At 46.9% G+C, this 17,206-nt stretch overlaps 2 protein-coding genes across 2 annotated transcripts; one reads left to right on the forward strand and one right to left on the reverse strand.

The window, feature by feature from the left end:
* Positions 1-1,535: 1,535 nt before the first annotated feature.
* On the forward strand, positions 1,536-6,708 carry LOC143527340 (uncharacterized). The gene is made up of 2 exons (XM_077022495.1): positions 1,536-2,532; positions 3,339-6,708. The coding sequence occupies exons 1-2, from the start codon at positions 2,460-2,462 to the stop codon at positions 5,081-5,083; spliced, it is 1,818 nt and encodes a 605-aa protein (XP_076878610.1). The 5' UTR covers positions 1,536-2,459; the 3' UTR covers positions 5,084-6,708.
* On the reverse strand, positions 6,268-15,621 carry slc43a3b (solute carrier family 43 member 3b). Its single transcript, XM_077022496.1, has 12 exons — positions 15,420-15,621; positions 15,105-15,234; positions 13,718-13,764; positions 12,935-13,011; positions 12,662-12,754; positions 12,382-12,521; positions 10,992-11,131; positions 10,617-10,760; positions 10,146-10,253; positions 9,747-9,933; positions 9,457-9,580; positions 6,268-7,378 (listed from the first exon to the last, which is right to left on the reverse strand). The coding sequence occupies exons 1-12, from the start codon at positions 15,604-15,606 to the stop codon at positions 7,259-7,261; spliced, it is 1,497 nt and encodes a 498-aa protein (XP_076878611.1). The 5' UTR covers positions 15,607-15,621; the 3' UTR covers positions 6,268-7,258.
* Between the last annotated feature and the right edge of the window lie 1,585 nt (positions 15,622-17,206).

Raw genomic sequence — 17,206 nt, forward strand, 5'->3', positions numbered from 1 at the left:
GGTACTGTTTCTCAGATACTCAATATTGATGTGATCCCTGCTCAATATGCTGGGTTGTACTAGGATACAAACTCTGTTAGTCAGTCACTCTTACAGTCAAACTGGCCACAGTCCTAATCCTATATGCACTGGGTGTGGTTTTTTTTTTTTAAATCATTTTGTTCTTTTAGGCCTATAAGATATACGTTTATTTTACACTTTCTGTTTATTCTATTTTAATTTGTGAAAATAGAACCGTGACAACATCAGATAATGTTTTGGATTATTTAAAAAATATGAGTAAGAATTAAGTTTTTTTTTGTTTTGGCTGCTTAATCGTGTTTATTGACAATATTGGATTGAGTCACATCTGGATTATTTATTAGCAAGCAAATAAATATAACAGAAAACTCAATATAAAACACGTGGACATTTTACTCTTAAACGTAGAAAACAGTGAAGACTGAGAGCAGCACGAGCCCCGAATCTGTTAACGTTAGCGCGAGCACTGCCGTTACCACACAGGTTAGCAGCCAGCTAGCTAGCTACACCTCTTCTTATTTTTTTATTGTACATTTTAGCAGCTTTGTTTGGTCGTGCTGTTGCACTGTTGTTACAATCTTTATGATTTACCGTTAATATGTCAAGTCGAGTCTATACAGTTCATATTAGTGATGGGCAGTTCCCAACCGATCCGGTTCAATTGAACGGCTCTTTAAAATGAACCGAGGAACCGAGTCGCACCTCAGGGAACCGTTTAGATGTATTGTTTGTTTGTTTGTTTATACGTAGTTCATATCGGCTGTAATGTGCCCATTCTGCTTCGCATCAGTAGAGGGAATCAGTCAGTCATGGTGAGAGCGGATTACGGTTGAAATTAAAACCCGAAAACAGAGAGCGAGCACGAGCACGTGCGCGCGCGAGAGCCGTAATGGAGCTACAGAAACGCTATTAACCTGACTCAGCTGTTTCAGTGTTTATAATTGTTTTTATGCTTGAAGTGTAGGCCCAGTTTGGCTATAAGTTATACAACAAATGATACGAACTTTATTCATTTGCAGTTATTTAGAGTGATTATTTTGTTTAGCTATTAAATTATACTTGTCAATTAAAATACTTTTGAAATATTTTTTCCTCAAAAGTGTTGTGTTGTTTGCACGTTGTGTCAACAATTCTATGTTTGAAACAGTCTTTCCGTTTTCAAATGTTCAGATGAAGCATATTTCAATATCAAGATTCCCTGTACTTTGTGGTCCATGCGTGCCAAATATGGTGGCTTGGATCGACACAAGAATGCCCTTAGAATCGTTTCAGAGGTTGTTGACTTCTCCGAGTATTAATATATAAAAGTATTTGAAAACCTAGCCGTTCTTAATATTCTGCTAACTTTGTTTGCTTAGTTAATGTTAAGAGCTCAGACCATTGAATTAGATGACGCAGGGAAGGCACTGTGCGCGCCCACAGACGGCCAGCTGAAGAGGCGTGTTCACGCGGCGCGTTCACGTCGTACTTCTGTGCGCACTTTGAAATTTAGTCCCGTTTTGTCTTTTGCGTCATTCCGTTGCAATTTGTGACTAGACACAAACGTGTATTTGTGAGCTCTTTCTGGTGCAGTTCATTACCGTTTTACTTGCATTAACTCACACGACGCAGTTTGAGTACTAATAGTTATGGCTCTTAAACGCATTTGTTTATTTTCTTAGTGGATGCGGTAGTTATGCCTTTTCTATCAGGAGTAGTCTTACTGTATTTGACATTTTTAAATATTCAACACCATGATCTCTTAAATTTCCTTCGGGATCAATAAAGTATGTATCTATCTATCTATTATGGAAGAGCTTTTCTACATTCTAACAATATACACAACATACAATATACATAAACTAACGCATAATCTGTAAAGATATACACTGTAAAGTAACACTCGTAACCATGGCATTAAGTGGTGGAATCAAGGCAAGTCAAGTAAGAAATACATAACAAAAGTGTAATAAAGTTATTTGGGTACGTTCGCAATGACGGCGTGTTTATTTGCCATGTTAATAGACGATCATCCACGCCACTAGAGGCGATGCTTTAGCTGCTTACCCAGCGCAGCTGAGATGCTGCAGCAGAGAAAGATCTACACAAGCGTCTCAATGAAACACTCAAGTTACTTGTCGTTCTTACACTCGTCCGAAAACATTCTGCACCTAAGCAACACAGACTGGCGTGCGAGAACTTCACAGGACACTGACGCACAGACCGGTGTGAGTAGTGGTGCGCTACAGACGGAGACGCCTCGGAAAACTGTCCGACCCTAATAATGAACGGGTGCGGTTTTATTCTGGATTCATGTCTCTCGGTGACAGTCCTGACGTCGAAGAGCACTTTCATCTGGTGGTGAACCGTGCCACACACGTCCAACAAGTTCACTCCAGCGAGTGTAGTCTGAATCAAAAAGAAGGAAGAGGCTGTGGTTGGGTCTTTCTTCCGCGGAGATGAGCCGTCCTGTCGTCGGGGACGTAAAGATCTCCCTCGTGCCGCTGAGCGAAAGCGCGCGCGGGAAACACGGTAAACGACGTCACGGACATGACGCGGTTGTTCATTGTGACGCGGTTGTGTGTGTGTTTAACGCCGCCCCGTGATAAGTGGAGGTGGCATGTAGCCTATTGGAAGTCTAATACAATATTTTCTGCAGCTATATCGTGTTTAATGTTGCTGGTGGTTTCAATACGTGGAGTCTATCCGTTGATAAGGAGAGGTGGACGTTCCATGTTCAGAAAGTAAAACTCCTTCCTAGGATTTTACTCAAGCTTGCTGGATGTTCTAATTAGTGCAAGCCAGGTAAAATTAGTGGGATCAACACAATCCAGGAAGCCTGAGCAAAATCTTGGTGAGGACTTTTACTTTCTGAACCTGGAATGTTCACCTATTGATAAGCAAAACAAAATGAAATAAATAACTGAATATGACCTAACCCCTTTCCAGTAAATTAGATTTACCCGCTTCCAGTAGGCTATTTTAGAACATAACAAAATGTGCAAGGCCACAAATCTGTCATTTCCTCTGAAAGGGCAGGGAGCCATCCAATAGAGTGCAGCTAACTTAAATGCCGAAATCCTAAACGTTTTAAAAGTCAATTAGACGAGGTGAGTTTAAAATTTGGAAGTTTATATTATTCCTTATGCTGAGGGCTTAATTATCCTACCATTAATTGGGATACTTCCAAGACAGAAACTCATAAATTCAAAACCAACTGAAATTCATTTTCATCTTCAGACATTTTCCAGGCTTATAAAAATAACAACACTTATATATGCATCAGAAGTTAACACTTATTACTGTATAACTTCTCTCCTCATGACTTTGTTTATTAGGTTCTCTAGTTGTAGGCGATGGTGACGAGGATTCGGAAGATGCCGCGCGGACTCCACCTTCATCAGACAAAGAGAGGAAGCAGCGTGCCGCATGCAGACAAAAGATCAAGAGTCCCAATCTGGACTATAGCGCATCGGGTGGGCAGACGCCAAAGGAATCAGTCAAAGACGTTAAAAGGACAAGGACACATGGCTACATGAGCCCGATGAGCAGTGATGGTGACGACATACCACAAAGCACTTGCAGGAGAGGTCAAAGTAAACAGGTGGGGAAACACAGTAGAGCTCCTCCCCCTAGCTCCAAAAGCGGCACAAAGAAGGAGGAGCCTAAAGTCGGGCAAAAAGACAGGCGGGTGGAGGGGTGTGGCCCGCCCAGCCCAGCTGGTCGCAAGTCTGAGCCCCAACGTGGCGTTTCGGAAGCGGCCAGAAAGAGAAGGGCTCAGCCAAAACGGGCAAAGGCTTCACCAGCGAGTTCGCACCAGGAAACAAGGCGCACGTGTACAAAGCAGCCAACGAATAAAAGGAGCAGCAAGAGGGCCAAAAAAGATCTGCTTCCCGAAAATGAGAAGGTCCCTCCCAGAACGGCAAAGAAGCAGAAAGCAGCCAAATCCAGAGCGTCACGTGGAAGACGTAGAACGACTCCAGCCAACGCTGAGATCAAAGAGTCGTGCGATTTGCGCGACTTGGCAGAGAGCGAGAGAAATGAAAGTCCTTTCCAAACGTCCGACGGATCGAGGAACGGCGGCAGGTCCGAGGAGAGCGACGCGGTGTCTAAAGACTCGGAGGAAGCGGAAATGGAAAACGACGGCAGGAAGGCGCGCAGCTTAACGAACTCGTCCGCTTCCTCCGGTACGGACGAGGACGGCGAGAAGCGAGAGACCGCGCGGCGCATCAAAAAAACGCCGAAGCGGCGCAGGCCCGCGTCGCCGGCGTCGTCCGACCTCCCGGGACGTCCCGCCGCGCGCCGGCCCCGCAAGCGGGAAGGCGAGGTCCAGCGGGGGCGGGGCCCGATCGAGTGCAAGGTGTGCGGCCGCAGCGTCCGCTGCCGGGCCGTGATGGCGCGGCACATGCTGACGCACACGGGCGAGAAGCCGTTCAAGTGCGGCGACTGCGGGCGCGGCTACACCAGCAGCTCCAACCTCCGCATCCACCGGCTGAGCCACAGCGGCGCCATGGACTTTGTGTGCAACGAGTGCGGCCAGAAGTTCACCCACCTGCCCTACCTGAAGCGTCACCTGCTGCGTCACGCCGGCGAGAAGCTACACATTTGCGAGCAGTGCGGCAAGGGCTTCCTGCAGAAATACCACCTGGAGCGCCACCTGCTGTTGCACACGGGCAAGACGCCCTACGCCTGCGACGACTGCGAAGCGACCTTCGCCCGCACGGACTACCTGAAGGCCCACGTGCGCAGCGCTCACCCGGGGAAAGCGAAGCGAAACGGCGAGCGGGCCGCGGGGTCTCCGGGCGGGTCGCACAAGTGCGGAACGTGCGAGAAGGCGTTTGCCTCGCGCGGCGTGCTGGAGGTGCACATGCGCGTGCACACGGGCCACGCCCCCTTCTCCTGCGCCGTCTGCCAGCGGAAGTTCAAGCAGTCGAGTCAGATGTCTTCGCACATGCGCACCCATACGGGCGAGAAGCCGCACGCCTGTGACGTGTGCGGACTCCGGTTCACGCGCAGATCCTATGTCCGTGTCCACAGAAGAAAAGTACACGGAGTGTCGGATCAGGTTCCCGGTTCTTGTTAGTTTATATGGTTTATATATACTGCTAAATAAAATAAAGGGAACACTACAATAACACATCCTAGATCCTTTATTTATTATGTAATGGAATACGTTGAGAACAAAATAACATAAAAATGATCAATGTAAATTAATATCCCATGGAGGATACATGTAGATCATTCTTCATGGCGTCTCCAGACTCTGTCATGCTCAGTGTGAACCTGCTCTCTTTCGTGAAGAGCACAGGGCGCCAATGATAAATCTACCAATCTTGGTGTTTTTTGGAGAATGCCAATCGCCCTGCATGGTGTTGGGCTGTAAGCACAAGCCCCACTTGTGGATGTTGGGTTCTCATGCCACCCTCACGGAGTCTGTTTCTGACAGTTTGAGCAGAAACATGGATATTAGTGACCTGCTGGAGGTCTTTTTGAGGGCTCTGGCACTGCTCCTCCTGTTCCTCCTTACACAAAGGAGGAGTTAGTGGTCCTGCTGCTGGGTTGTTGCCCTCCTACGGCCCCCTCCGTGTTTCCTGGTGTACTTGCCTGTCTCCTGGTATCTGCTCCATGCTCTGGACACTGCTGACAGACACAGCAAACCTTCCTGCCACAGCTCATATTGATGTGCCATCCTGGATGAGCTGCACTACCTGAGCAAGTTCTGTAGGTTGTAGACACCGCATCATGTTACATCTATGGTGAGAGAACTGACAAAATGCCAAAGTGATCAAAACATCAACCAGAAAGGATGAGAGACAAGGTCTGTGGTCCCCACCTGCAGAACCACTCCTTTATAGGGGGGGTCTTGCTAATTGCCTCTCATTTCTACCTGTTGTCTATTCCATTTGCACAACAGCAGGTGAAATTGATTCACAATCAGTGTTGCTTCCTAACTGAACAGGTTGGTTTCACAGAAGTGTGGTTGACTTGGAGTTACATTGTGTTAAGTGTTCCCTTTATTTTTGAGCAGTGTAGTTTATATCCTGAGTGTAAGAATGGTGGACCTAATATCTCAAAATCTTTTTTAATATGACTTTTTCACTTGGAAATTTATGCATAAGATGTCCTGATTGAGTTCATTTGTGCAATTAAATTTAAGCCATTAGTTGTCAAACATGTCATAAATGGCTTCTGTAATATTCAATGTATTCATCTGCCTTAACAATGTTCTGTAGATTGTTTTGAATTGTGCTGCTGTGTGGGACTAAGTTCATGTTTAAATTCCCTTTATTTTATTATTTTTTTACAGGTGACGAGTAGAACGCAACACAGGTAAAATGAATTTGAAATGTATTACCCATTTTGTCCTGCAGAGGGCAGTAAACCAGAATATTTAGAGAGGAGAATTACAACACTGTAATGTTCTCCGGGCTTGTCAGACGCTAGAGGCACAGCGAGAGAGTACTAAGTGAATGGGAGTGAATAAAGTAAAATGGCCTAAAACAAGAAATGAACAAAAACTAAACTATAACAAGCACTCCTGGATAATATCTGCCTTCCAAAATTATAACACGAGATACCCCACTTATAGAAAATCAATGTAGTTCTCTGGAGCAATCCGATTTCCTGTAGAACGCATTATATACTTTTTGCAAGCAATGTCGTAAATGTAGATGTAACAATGTAATATGTCACTAAAAGTCTATAATGCTGTCGGATCTAAAAACATCGTCATCGTCTCTGGGTTATTAAAACCTGATGAAACTATACCACAGCCACTCTTCTTTTTCAGCTGTGACAGTAAAGCCATTATTTTGGAGAATTGAAATGGTCACCACAGACACAATTTATCCTAAACTGGTTTTAAGGATGTCACTTGTTAAATATATGTGGGTTGTCGATCAATGTAAATATGTCAAATGATACTGGATAGAAAACAGTATTTGCATTATTGAATACAGAGAAGATTTGATTCAGTAATACAGGGTCTGTTTACCCTTTTTTTTGGAAATGGGAGAAAAAAAGATATACTGTATATTTTTACTATATGTAAAACAAATTGCTATATGTAAATATATTGCAAAAAAAAAAAAAAAGGAAATGGCTCCTGTCTGATTTTCAATAGTGACATAACATTCGTCTCTAGGTAAATGAAGCATGCTGTATTAGTCAGTGCTTTCATAGTAAATGGTGGAACATTTATTTTCCGGTCTAGTGGTGACTGTAAACAGAGGCGGGTCTGTGGCTCCGTGGCCTGGTGCTAGGGGGCGGTGCTCCTGTTAGCCCCGCCCCTCTGCGCCGCTCGCCGCCGGCAGTGCAGGTAAACGTAGAGCGGGTGGACGAACGCCAGGCAGCTCAGGACGGTCAGAGCGACGTTCACCTGCAGGACACATCAGCACATCTCCTGTAGCTCCGCTGTTCACATTTGCACCTCTCCAGTGTGTGGTCACAACTCCACGTTTTACTTCCAATGGAGAATGTTGGAGAATATTTAATCTATTTGACAGTGTTGGAGAATAATTCAGCAGAGGAAATGCCTGGCGTGTTGAAGGTATAATGGAGATACCACTTACCTACTTACTTGCTGTATTAATTCTGAATAGCCCTGACATGTACGCACAATCAGAGCTCATTTTAATAGAAATGCCTCACATAGTTTGATTTTGCAGGTGCAACCGTGCAAGCACTGCTCCCCCTGCACATCTGAACGGCATTAATGCACAACAGCAGCGGATGTTATGTGGGTGGAGGACAACTGTTAAAACAGCAGCGCCAATGACACAGTATAACCGATAAAAGTTAAAAGAGCTCTGACCTGTACTATAAGGTGTACTGATAAGGTTGGTGAGTGGAGACAGATGCCTGTTAATTACGTTCCTAAGAACCAGATGGTTTTCATCTCGTAGGCATTCCAAAGCACGGACATGCCGTAGTGTCAGATCAGTGTGGACTGATCCAGTGTGGACTGGTCTACTCTACCTTTAAAGGCCTATTTTTTTGCTTAAAGTTGAATTCAGTGCGTGAACATGAGCAAAAATGGAAAAAGCTCTTTACGTGAGCTGTTAAGTGCTCGTGTAACTGCGGCCATCGTTTTACAAACACGTCCTCGTTCCTCGGAGGACCAGAGATTGGCTTTTCAAGGTCCAACAGTTACCAAGGAAACCTGGTACTCAGTCTGGCTTCCTCTGTGCCGTGATGTATGCATGAGTAAGATACCCAGGCCCAAAAGTTGGTGCCCACGTCTACCGCCTCACGCCCGCGCCTCTGTCCGGACACCTACCCACCATGCCGCGCTGCATCTCCGACCCATTAAAAAGCAGCGCTAGCTCACGACTCCCACTATCGTGTCCCACGACTCTTTGCTGTGGGAGTTTCAGCAGGGCACTACGGTCTTTCTCATTTTCTTAGCTGCGCTTCCTAGTCCCAGCAACGAAGCTTCTCCCAGTCGTGTTTGCCAAAGCAGACGCCCCTGCTCGTGCACGTTACTGTCAAGAGACGACGCATATTCACGACTTGCTGAAGCACAGCCCCGCCTCTCGAGGAGCATCATAGCCCCGCCTCTCGAGGAGCATCACAGCCCCGCCTACACACGACGTATAATTACATCAAAATGAACGTTAATTACAAACTGGATCAGTTTGTATGATATTGCATGTGTAAATAGTATGCTGAAATGTTAATGCTTCAGTGTAAACAAGAGACATTTTGTATCGATTGTTTTTGTTTTGGTTTTTGGAGGTGGAAGATTTACATCCCACACTTACATGCGTGGAGGACACAGGGAGGACACTAGGACTCAGGGAGGACACTGGGACACAGGGAGGACACTGGGGCACTGGGAGGACACTAGGACACAGGGAGGACACTAGGACACTGGGACTCAGGGAGGACACTGGGACACAGGGAGGACACTGGGACACAGGGAGGACACTAGGACACAGGGAGGACACTGGGGCACTGGGAGGACACTGGGACTCGGGGAGGACACTAGGACACTGGGACACAGGGAGGACACTAGGACTCGGGGAGGACACTGGGACACAGGGAGGACACTAGGACTCGGGGAGGACACTAGGACTGAGGAAGGACACTGGGACTCGGGGAGGACACTGGGACTCGGGGAGGACACTAGGACACAGGGAGGGCACTGGGGCACAGGGAGGACACTAGGACACAGGGAGGACACTAGGACTCGGGGAGGACACAGGGACTCGGGGAGGACACTGGGGCACAGGGAGGACACTGGGACTCGGGGAGGACATGAGGACACTGGGACTCGGGGAGGACACTGGGACTCAGGGAGGACACTAGGACACAGGGAGGACACTGGGACACAGGGAGGACACTGGGACTCGGGGAGGCCACTAGGACTCGGGGAGGACGCTAGCACTGAGGGAGGACACTAGGACACAGGGAGGACACTAGGGCTGAAAGATGCTGAATGTGAGTGTGACTTACAGCAAAAGGATCTCCACCCAGAGGCCCATTAATGAGAGCAAAGCAGGGATACTGCAGTAGTGACACCACAGCAGAGAGAGCCATCACTGATCCATACAGCTTCCCAAAGTGGGCAGGAGGGAATCTATACACACACACACACACACACACACCACAGCAGAGAGAGCCATCACTGATCCCTACAGCTTCCCAAAGTGGGCAGGAGGGAATCTATACACACACACACACGGTTGATTACAGAAACCCGAGCGACGCCCAAGTGTCGGCTGGCGTGTGGGGTAGGGACTCACGCCATGCTGATGAAGGCGGCGTTGCCTCCGTACAGGAAGGACCTGTTGAGCACCTGCAGGGCGAAGGTGAGGTACTGTAGCGTGAGGAGAGGAAGAGTAGCGCACAGGGAGAAGAGCACACACTGGAGCGCCGTCACGCCCAGGGACAGCACACACGCCCGCAGGTCAGCTTCCCGCTCACACACGCCTGCCGCACACAGGTAGGGGAGCGTGTGGTTGGAGCGGATTGTGTGTGTGTGTGTGTGTGTGTGTGTGAGTGTGTGGTTGGAGCGGATTGTGTGTGGGTGTGTGTGTGTGTGTGTGTGTGTGTGTGTGTGTGTGTGTGTGTGTGTGTGTGTGTGAGCGTGTGCTTAGAGCAGATTGTGTGTGTGTGTGTGTGTGTGTGTGTGTGGTTCTGACCTGCCTCTCTGGGTTTCCCTTTGTGGCGGTCCATGATGAGTCCGTTCCAGGGTGCACACAGTATCCCACACAGCTGCGTGAGGGCGAACGCGTTCGTGTAAGTGCTCACTGAGGAAAGGGACGTTGCAAAGATACAGCCGTGATCAGAGCCTGCGTGTGTGTAAAATAGCTGTGTGTGGGTGTGGGTGTGGGAGTGTGTGTGGGTGTGTGAGTGTGTGTGGGTGTGGGAGTGTGTGTGTGTGTGTGTGTGGGTGTGGGAGTGTGTGTGTGTGTGTGTATGTGTGTGTGTGCGTGTGTGTGTGTGGGAGTGTGTGTGTGAGTGTGTGTGTGTATGAGTGTGTGTGTGTGAGTGTGTGTGTGTGGGTGTGGGAGTGTGTGTGTGTGTGTGTGCGTGTGTGAGTGTGAGTGTGAGTGTGTGTGTGTGTGTGTGTGGGTGTAGGTGTGTGTGTGTGAGTGTGTGTGTGTGTGCACCTAGGCTGGAGTCCCCAGCAGTAAGGCGCTGCAGCATAGGGTTGAGAGTCCCGATAAACAGGTAGTGCCTCAGCTGCATGACCGACAACCACAGCAGGTGCCAGAAGAAGAACCAGGAGAGAACGCAGCTCTTGAAGCTTCGCACTGAAACACACGTGCACACGCACACAGTGCTGTATACACTCATAGAATCAAAATAAACATGTGAACATGCAAATCTGAATTGAACTGTAGCCTTGGGTAAGTAAGGTGTGTCATATCTGCCTATTCTGGTTATCTCATACATGAGTTATGTAGTTATACAACACCACTCACAACGATGATCTAAATCAACCAGAAGATCAGATCATGGTCTGAGGGACTTGGCCAGCTCACCTGCCGTACCTGCCTGGGGAACCTGGGTGGAGTTCTCTTCTTGGAATGGCGTCGTCTCAGAGTCCCGGGCGGTCTGCAGGTGGCGCTGGCCGGCTCTGTTCATCGAGGTGCTTTTAGCCTGACCCACGGGACATTTCACCCTGCCTCACAGAGTCAGAGAAACCAGCCTAAACTACCAGGGATTTGATAGGGATCCTCCACAAAAACAGACACCATTAGGGCTCGTTCCCTAGTCCATTTAGAACTATTACACATAATGTATTTTTCAATGCGTTGAGGCCTGACGGGGATTACAGTCGGGGATTTCAGATGGGGATTTCAGTCGGGGATTACAGTCAGGGATTACAGACGGCGATTATAGTCGGGGATTACAGACAGGGATTACATCCTGAATGAGGCTTGGCAGTTCAGGAGGACAGTGACAGTGGTGGCTGGTCTTGTGTCCCAGTGTGTCCCAGTACCCAGTACTGGAGTGGCAGCCCACACCTTCCATGTGGACTCTGGGGTTCTTTTGCATTCCGCATGTGCTTTTCAGAGCAGATCGGACTTCCAGTGACTCCACGACAGGAAGTGCAAACCCTCACATGAAAGTGACATTTCTTTATGGATCAGTAAGAAATTCTAAAGATTTGGTTTTTTTAGTCCCTGTTAATACACTTTAATATTATATTACATTGTAAATCTCCTTTTAATTTTCTTTTTTGTTCTATATCTGGGTCTTCCTCTTTTTTCTAGAAATTCCAGAGATTCTGGGAAATTGTCTCAGGACAAGACACAGGATTTGTAGTTTACCCATAAGTGTAGTTCTCGGAGAGAGGATATGGGATTTGTAGTTTACCCATAAGTGTAGTTCTCGGGGAGAGGATATGGGATTTGTAGTTTACCCATAAGTGTAGTTCTCGGGGAGAGGATATGGGATTTGTAGTTTACCCATAAGTGTAGTTCTCAGGGAGAGGATATGGGATTTGTAGTTTACCCATAAGTGTAGTTCTCAGGGAGAGGATATGGGATTTGTAGTTTACCCATAAGTGTAGTTCTCAGGGAGAGGATATGGCATTTGTAGTTTACCCATAAGTGTAGTTCTCAGGGAGAGGATATGGGATTTGTAGTTTACCCATAAGTGTAGTGCTCAGGGAGAGGATATGGGATTTGTAGTTTACCCATAAGTGTAGGTCTCAGGGAGAGGATATGGGATTTGTAGTTTACCCATAAGTGTAGTTCTCAGGGAGAGGATATGGGATTTGTAGTTTACCCATAAGTGTAGTTCTCAGGGAGAGGATATGGGATTTGTAGTTTACCCATAAGTGTAGTTCTCAGGGAGAGGATATGGGATTTGTAGTTTACCCATAAGTGTAGTTCTCAGGGAGAGGATATGGGATTTGTAGTTTACCCATAAGTGTAGTTCTCAGGGAGAGGATATGGGATGTGTGAACGAGGCAACAGCAGGAATGTGCGGATCAAGTGGATCCCACTGCAACACGACAGGAAGAGGAGGGAGGCGCGCAGAGACACTCCGTCCTGATACAGCAGCTGCAAAACAATAAGGACGTCCTCTTCATCATCATCATCATCATCCAATTAAAGTCATTCTTCTATCTTTGTTGCCATTTAACACATAACGGTTGACAGCTGCATTACCTGATAAATTGAAAGGCTTTAGTGGGTTTTACCTTGACAATGAGGAAGACTGCAGAGGAAGAATCAAAGGCTCCATTATACAGCGTGATGACGGTTGAGCGATGGGCTCCAAAGAGATTCCCCACCTGAATGTGTGTGAACGTGTGCAGAGATGGACATGCAGGAGAGAGACATGCTGTGTTGGTTATTCATGAGAAACAGCGTTCTGAATTCCTTTGGCTAAAGGAAAGATGAGGTGTACTAAAACTTCAAATTACATGATCAAATATCTCGTTTCTTTCATCCCTTAGCTGGAAATGCCGTACCTGCATATTAGTAACTAAGAAGAGAATTCCTCCAACAGCAATGAGGGGCAGAGCACAGTACAGGAGGACAGACAGGGCTGTGGGACAGACAGAGACAGAGACAATGTCCTCTTCAAGCAGTCCAGCCCAGTAGGAAAATGAACTCATAACAGAATCCTGAATTAACAATTAATAATGAAGCCACTAGTATTGTTGTTGAGAACATTTCAGGTATCAATTAAAGATATTTCCTGATCCTGCTCTCAGCCAGACAAGATGGTTGGGAACATTAAGTCTTAGGAAGTAGTGTGTGTAAGACTAATTATATAAAGGAGACGATTAAATCCCTGTCTGATGCAAATTGAATGCATATTGACAGTTGTAGTACTAGATATAAATTCAAAGAAATCAAAACCTCAACCTTCATACTGGGAGAAATAATAAGAATTGATATTGCTGAGCAAATTTATTATTTCATGTTGGCCTGTTGTTGTGACATTGAGTTTGTCTGTCTATATATGTTTTGTGTTTGTAGTAGTTGACTGCTGGTTATTGCATCCTTATTTTGGATTACAGGTAGTTTACGAAGTATGCGTTGGCATACTTTATTTATTAAATCCTCCATTTTCCCTGAGACTGGCACATTTCTTACTTATCATGTATGCTGAGAAAACTTTGGTGTGACGTTCTAAATGCTCTAGGTTTTAATATCACGTGTGACCATGCTCTCTCCATTGAAATACAGCAATTCAGGGTTATTTCCCCTGATAAGAGGAGAAAAATGAATTCATAGAAATGTCTCACCGGCATTTGAAAAGGCTATCAATAAGGTTCCCGTGGTGTAGATGGATCTGGTGGGAGAAGAAACAGGAGTAATTGGCAACATGGAACGTGAAGCGAGAAAGCGGAGCACCCAGTCCAGGGACGGTGGTGAACAGAGGTGATGGCATATGATTCATGAAGATGGAATCAGACTCATTTTCCTGCCCTCTCTCCCACTCACATAACACCTCCGCTCACATTTCCCCTCTGAACTCTCATTAAAGACACACTGAGCTCTGATCCGTTTGAAGCCGAGCGGCCAGTGGGTCTGTATTAACAGGATCACACAACCTACAGCTAATCTGAACACACACACACATACACACACACACAAACATTTTAAATAAGTATTTCAGGGTCTACCTATTACACATAGCAAATAAAGCTCTTGAACCTTGGACTAACAAACACACATAGGCAGATATGTGTCTTCTCCCTTTATCGTGTCTCAGGAGACGATGGTTTTCAAAATATTTGTTGCATTTGACCCTCCGCTGTTCTCTTGAGTGCTGTCCAAAACTCCACCGTTCTCTGGTGAACCAATCCTGTCTCCTGGGCCACAGATTTTGCTCCCCTCTCTCCCTCCTCTCTCCCTCTTTCTAGATCTCTGTCCATATCCCTCTCTCCTCACCCTCTCTCTGTCTCCCTCTATCTCTCTCCCTCTTTTCTTTCTCACTCCTTTCTCTATATGAACTCTACCCCTCTGTCTCTATCCTCCTCTTCCTCCCTCTCACTCTATCGCTCCCTCCCTCCCTCTCTCCCTCTCTCAGGCTTGGCATGTAAGATGTTCTCAGGTTTCTCCTCCCACAGCTGTATTGCTGCCTCCAGATCTGCTCCTGCTCTCTCTGAATTATGGATCATTGCTCATACTGCCAAGAGTCCGCAGCTCACAGATAATGTGAGAATGTGGCAAATGTATAAACTCAGGTGTAAAGAATATTGCTGTAATTTTTAATACAGCCATGTTTGGAAAAAACAGTCACACAGTGTAAGGGGTGACTAGGGCGTTGAATTATCTAGAGTAAACCGTTGAAGGAATCAGTTAATGATTTCATGTTTCTGACATTCATGAGAACGATTTCATAGATAGAGATGTTCCTAGATACACTTCAGCAATGTGTGTGTGTGTGTGTGTGTGAGGCCCTGACCCTCAGGCATACAAGAGCAAATTTATCTATCTTCAGTCCATGGTGCAATTTTGCCTTACCATATTTACAAATTAATTTCATACACTAGTTTTCTGTTTTGTTTCTGCAAAATAATTGTTTTGACATTTTTATTATGATTGATCTTGGTGTAAACATAATTCCTGCATATAAAACAAATGTCTTATGATGACATGATATTATCAGAATCATGTTTGACTCACATTCCCACAAGCCTGGTTACCATGGTGCCGAAATGGTCAAACAGAAAGCCGTTTGGCAGTGTGAAAAAGTTGTTCATGAAGGACGCGATGGTGAATATGACGGAGAGCTGCTCGTCCTGTGCACTGCAATCTGAGACACGTGCACGCAGATACACACACACACACACACACACACACACACACACACACACACACACACACACACACACACACACACACACACACACACACACACACACACACACACAACATGCCGCATGAAACACCAGGACTCAGCGTATTTGCATGAGACCAGAGTGTGACCACGCCCCTCACCTTCGCTGACGTTGCCGCTGACTGTGACGTTTATACACATGTGGCTGAAGTAGCCATCGCTCTTCAGCACGAAGACGAGGGAGGCCCAGCCGAACACCACCCCTGCGAAGCCCAGACACTCCAGCAGGCCTGTCAGCAGCGTCAGCCAGCGCCGCGCTCCACCCCCGCCGTCCTGACACTCCCGCATCCTGCCCCGCTGCCCCTCTCCTGCCCCGCTGCCCCTCTCCTGCCCCGCTGCCCCGCTCCTGCCCCTCTCCTGCCCCGCTGCCCCTCTCCTGCCCCGCTGCCCCTCTCCAGCCCCGCTGCCCCTCTCCTGCCCCGCTGCCCCTCTCCTGCCCCGCTGCCCCTCTACCCCTCTCCTGCCCCGCTGCCCCTCTCCTGCCCCGCTGCCCCTCTCCTGCCCCTCTGCCCCTCTCCTGCCCCGCTGCCCCTCTCCTGCCCCGCTGCCCCTCTCCTGCTACACGCCGCTCTGCCCTTCTTCTCCCCCTCTTCTCCCCCGGTTGTGCTCGAGCTGCTTGTTCCTGTTAAAGGGAAACAAAACAAAACCGCGGAGCCTCAGTGAGGTGAACGCATCTGCTGGGTTATTTCCACCGACGACTCTCGCTGGCCAGCCTCTCCTGTGGAATGTCTTGCTTAACTCTTCTCCTCTTTCTTTATATTAACTCGTCTCCCTCCATCTTTCCCTCCCTTTTCCTCTGGACACACCTCTTCTGCTTTTCCTGCAGTTCCCTCATGCGCTTCCTCGTCTGGAATCAAAAAAAAGGTTTGGAGGGAACTGAGATTTCAAACTGCAAGAACTCTACGCGCTGAGTCGAACCTCAGTGTGGTTTTCTGTTGTCCAAAAGTATGGCCTGCATGCGTTTTAGCCTGTGCATAAACACAAACGTGTGTACACACTCAGGGCCGAGCTAGCGTCGTAAAATCTCCAAGTCTAGCAGCCACTCTGGACACACTCCAGGAACTGAAAGGAACTGTGAGAAAGCCCAGCTCCTGAAACCAAACAAGCACACACACACACACACACACACACCAGTCCAGTGTGTGACACGTTTGAACACTGCACTGAGGCACGTCAGAGGTCAACACTAGCGATTTCCCCCACATCTAATCTCTGCCTTCCGCGGCCAGTGTGTTGACAAAAGGAAACTGTTAAAACAACAGTGTAATGAAGTAAATTGTTCTAGAGCCTCTTGGAAACAGGCTGGAGAATTGATACCACATTCGTAGAAGAATGTTTGGCAGTAATATTACAGCATGTTGTCTCCTGTACTGGCTGCCTTTCCCCTAAATCAAATGATATTTGTGGTAAAATGAACTTCAGACTCAACTGAAGTTACTGTGATTCATGCACCACAGGAATATCCATGTCCAGATTTAATACTGAGAACAATTAACCACAGTGCAAATTCCTTTGCACACCTTTTCACAGGACGGAAAATGAGCAAAACAGATTTCAGTGAATAATTCAATAGCCAAGATATACTTTTTTAATAATTGTAAGAATTTCCACTTCACTTCTTGTCTCAAACTGTTCTGAATCCCCAACCTCAGCCATCAATTCGAACACAAATAGCTAATAAACCAAAACATCCCAACAAAACTGCATCAGCATACTGTCAGGCTTGTGCAATCAGAGGTGGAGGTGGTGATGAAATTCAAGAAAAGCATTGTGCATGTTTTAAGGGATGGAGTTTTAGAGGAAGTTATTTGCTCCACGACATCTATCACAAGGCCAACAAATGGCACACACATCATTTTGTACTGTGATAAAAACAGCCGACCTTATG

The sequence above is a fragment of the Brachyhypopomus gauderio genome, chromosome 11 (assembly GCF_052324685.1).
Source record: "Brachyhypopomus gauderio isolate BG-103 chromosome 11, BGAUD_0.2, whole genome shotgun sequence".
In the NCBI taxonomy this organism is placed as follows: Eukaryota; Metazoa; Chordata; class Actinopteri; order Gymnotiformes; family Hypopomidae; genus Brachyhypopomus; species Brachyhypopomus gauderio.

Coding starts and splice junctions, on each gene's coding strand:
- LOC143527340 (XM_077022495.1), top strand. CDS start 2,460: ATGAGCCGTCCTGTCGTCGGGGACGTAAAGATCTCCCTCGTGCCGCTG. Junction 2,533..3,338: donor AAGCGCGCGCGGGAAACACG/GTAAACGACGTC, acceptor TTTGTTTATTAG/GTTCTCTAGTTGTAGGCGAT.
- slc43a3b (XM_077022496.1), bottom strand. CDS start 15,606: ATGCGGGAGTGTCAGGACGGCGGGGGTGGAGCGCGGCGCTGGCTGACG. Junction 13,012..13,717: donor GATAGCCTTTTCAAATGCCG/GTGAGACATTTC, acceptor TCTGTCCCACAG/CCCTGTCTGTCCTCCTGTAC. Junction 7,379..9,456: donor TGGGTGGAGATCCTTTTGCT/GTAAGTCACACT, acceptor TGTGTCCTGCAG/GTGAACGTCGCTCTGACCGT.